The sequence below is a fragment of the Sinocyclocheilus rhinocerous genome, unplaced genomic scaffold (genome assembly GCF_001515625.1).
Source record: "Sinocyclocheilus rhinocerous isolate Xijiao unplaced genomic scaffold, SAMN03320098_v1.1 scaffold2570, whole genome shotgun sequence".
Lineage (NCBI taxonomy): Eukaryota > Metazoa > Chordata > Actinopteri > Cypriniformes > Cyprinidae > Sinocyclocheilus > Sinocyclocheilus rhinocerous.
Genome location: NW_015629500.1, coordinates 408,196 through 411,742, shown reverse-complemented (window position 1 = coordinate 411,742; position 3,547 = coordinate 408,196). Strand labels below are relative to the sequence as shown.

At 37.0% G+C, this 3,547-nt stretch overlaps 1 protein-coding gene across 1 annotated transcript; it reads right to left on the bottom strand.

Moving 5' to 3' along the window:
• Window positions 1-756: 756 nt before the first annotated feature.
• On the bottom strand, window positions 757-1,812 carry LOC107738929 (transcription factor HES-3-like). Its single transcript, XM_016550856.1, has 4 exons — window positions 1,727-1,812; window positions 1,517-1,612; window positions 1,312-1,393; window positions 757-1,226 (listed from the first exon to the last, which is right to left on the bottom strand). The coding sequence occupies exons 1-4, from the start codon at window positions 1,778-1,780 to the stop codon at window positions 757-759; spliced, it is 702 nt and encodes a 233-aa protein (XP_016406342.1). The 5' UTR covers window positions 1,781-1,812.
• Between the last annotated feature and the right edge of the window lie 1,735 nt (window positions 1,813-3,547).

The following is a 3,547-nucleotide window of genomic DNA, read 5'->3' as shown; positions in this document are numbered from 1 at the left end:
ATACACACACACTTTTTTTTTTTTTTTTACCGAATACCTTAAGCTATGTTTATCACAATGCATAATTTTGTTTGGTGATAGATTTTACAGTGAGTTTGAGGTGTTGGATTTTGGAAAGCATGGTTGCCTCAAACTCCTAATTTGCTGCTTATTAATAATTAGTAAGGTAGTTGTTCAGTTTAGGTATTAGGTAGGATTAGGGATGCAGAATAATGTCATGTAGAATAAGGCATTAATATGTGCTTAATTAGTACTAATAAATGGCTAATATTCTAGTAATATGCATGCTAATAAGTAACTAGTTAAGAGACCCTAAAATAAAGTCTTACCGACTTTTTCAGCCAACACTGATTTTTCACTTTGATTTGACTTGGAAAGCATGGTGGCCAACATTCAGCCTTTTTTACGTGTTGAGTCAGCAGCATAAATTTGAGGTAGGCCTGTCTCAAACAGAGATTACTTTTCATAAAAAATGATCGTATAAATATTACCATGCGCATTCTAAATATTTCATTCCATTACAAAGTAAAATACATTGATTCGATCTCCGCAGCAGTTGACATCTAGCCTACATCTAGTCACAATTTATGTCCGTTTACATAATAAGCAAATTCAATCCAATGTCGTAGTTTTTTATTATTAAAATAAACATTTGTCATCATTTATGAAAAAATAGGATCTACATATACAGTGCATAAGAAACAAAATTAGAGCTACTTTAAAGTCTAAGTGTTAAAACAGTGAAATTCTTCAGATTTACCAAGGCCGCCAATAATTCTGTTTCAAGGCTTCAGAAAAAGTGCAGCACTCATCAACCTTTGAATTTTTCAGACTGAAGTGTGTGGTTTTGAGCTTCTTGGATCCATGGGTCCCAGCCTGTGCGTTAAATGATATTTTGTCCACATCACAAATCTCAATCCTCTTCGGCATAGAGCAATAAGATCTGTCGGAAGTTTGCTGCAAGTTGGGATAAGGAGCGTCTGTTTTAAGCGGAACTTTGTGTGATCGACGAAGTGTACATGTTGGTGCAGAGATCCGTGCAGGGTCGCTCTCCGCGGTACTGAAATCAGGAGCTCTGGCGTGGTTAGGACCGCTAGTAAGATGTGTCAGCATGATGGAGCGGGAATCTCTGTCTGCGTCCGATGCGAGAAGATAATGACTGACAGTGGCCAGACAGCTTCTGTACCCTGCGTGATATTCAGCAGAGTCACAAACTGTGGGAATTCCTGCATTTAGAGAAATCAACATTTAGTTACTGTTTTCCATAAATGTAACGAATAATAAGTCTTTTAAAGCGAATGGCACGCAAACCTCTTTTGGTGTTTTGCAGATGCATCAGATGTTTAACTGTCAGCTCCAAAATGTCAGCCTTTTCCAATTTTCGCTTGCGGATCTGAATAATGCAGTAATTGCAAATATAAAAACAGATCAGTTAGTTTTTGATACAGATAGTTGATGTTAGAATTTGAATAAATGTAAACCATTATAGAAGATTAAGTCCATTTAAATTTCTTACATTGTTCGAACAGACACTCTCCAGGAGACTTTTCAGTTGATTCAAACATTTATTGATACGTGCCCTTCTTTTCTTCTCCATCAGTGGTTTGGACACCTGAAAGACAAAATCGTTTCTTTTATTTAAAATACAATGAATGCATGCTATGAATGATAAAGACGTTCTAGATTTTTGTTTACAAAAATTCATTTAACTCATAACTCTAATCACCTTTTTAACGCTCTGAGTTTTCGCCGTTACCACTCTGTCTGATGCTGCAGCCATTGTCCTCAAATGCTCGATGCGCTTAGATACCCAGATGAATTATCCAGCTTCCTTGTGTTAGAGTGAAGGAATTCTCCCTAGCATCCTGCTTTATAAAGAGAGACTCACTTAACATCTCAATGCACTGCTCACATCATTGGTGTGCAAAAAGAGCATCCATTTAGTTTCTGCTGGACACCCAATCAGCATGAAGTTGCTTTCCTGGCTGTGCTTTTGTTCTCAAAAAAGAGCTTAAGAGTGACTTTGTTGCTACTCTCTTTTATAAACCATGAGACTTCTAATTTATAGAATCAGAAGGAAAATACACGATAAAATAATAAAAATGTTATTACTTGGCCGCATATGGGCGTAATAAGTAATTGTCTTTTCTGCACATCACTTGCATGTCTAATTTATTTTATTTGAAATTGCAAACTAAATGTATAATCCTTATAACCCTTATAATCATATTATCTTATATTTTATCTTACATATTATCTAATATTTTATTTGCATTAGTTTAGATAGAAATTAACAAACAAGCTCGTCGTGTGGGGTGAACATGTATAGAGAGTTCCATGGAAAAACCGTAAAAAGGAAAATGTTTCAAATAACCAGTCGAGATGTAGAGAAATTAGCTCTGACTATTCATTCCTTTCTCTTCAAGTTTCACGCCATGTTGAGACAGGCAGCACCGTGGAAATCTTTGCCGTGTCTTCACAACGTGGCAATTTTCTGCCAGTAAGGAAGGGGAATAATCTTTACTCAGTTAAAACGTCAAGATTCTGCAAACCAAAGCTACATTTTCTAAAACCGCCAAAACGCTCTAGGATTCTTTGGTTGTCTGTAGAATACAGACGGTCATGCTACAAGTGGAGCTCTAAGTTTTAAGCTTCATAACATATATGTTCTCAAAGAGAAGTCGAATTCTCACAGATGTTCCCTTCAAAGAGCAGAGCGAGGAGAATCAGAGGAACGCCTCCTGTCCAAGGGCCCTATCCGCCTGATTTTCCACACTTCCCCATCAATAGAGCCTGTCCCTGGGAATGTCATACAGCGTTTAAAAAAAAAAGTTTTGACTTTGAGTGAAGGCCCTGGGGTGCGTTTCCCAAAAGCATCGTTGGCTAACTATGGTCTCAAGCTGCTAACTATGGTCGCAAGTTCCATTGAACTGTATTGGTAACGACAGAGCTTGCGACCATAGTTGCTTTTGGGAAACGCACCCCTAGTTCTACTGAGGAAAAACTAGTTTCACATAAAAATGGTGAACAGTCATCAACAGTCTCGTAACAAGTTTAACAAAACTTTATTTTGTTCATCAAAAATTGTATACACATTGCTTGAGCAATTACATTTTGGTTTTAATTTTTTTTTTGATCAAAATGATAATGTCCTGTTGCACATGCGCAGTAAAAAATAAAAATAAAAAATACGGGGATTGACTTCAAAAGAATGACACGCGACAGGATGAATGAATGTCCATTGATAGCTTTAAGACCTTTTTTTCACTTGAGACGGCCTCACTATACAATAGCTTTATGCATACAGAGGGAACAAATAACGCGACACCGGGATGGACTCACATTACCATTTCAGCAGCTCCGGTCAAGAACCTTTAAAAGGCAATGAAAAACACTGCAGTTTATATGTATAGCGAAGCGATTGATCTTTCAGGTCTATTGTATGTCTTCTAAAATAAGTTCTCTTTCAAGGAATCCCTTCCTTTTTACGACACAATAATATTGCACCACACTTTGCAAAAAGTGTACAGTGTTTACAAGAATACGT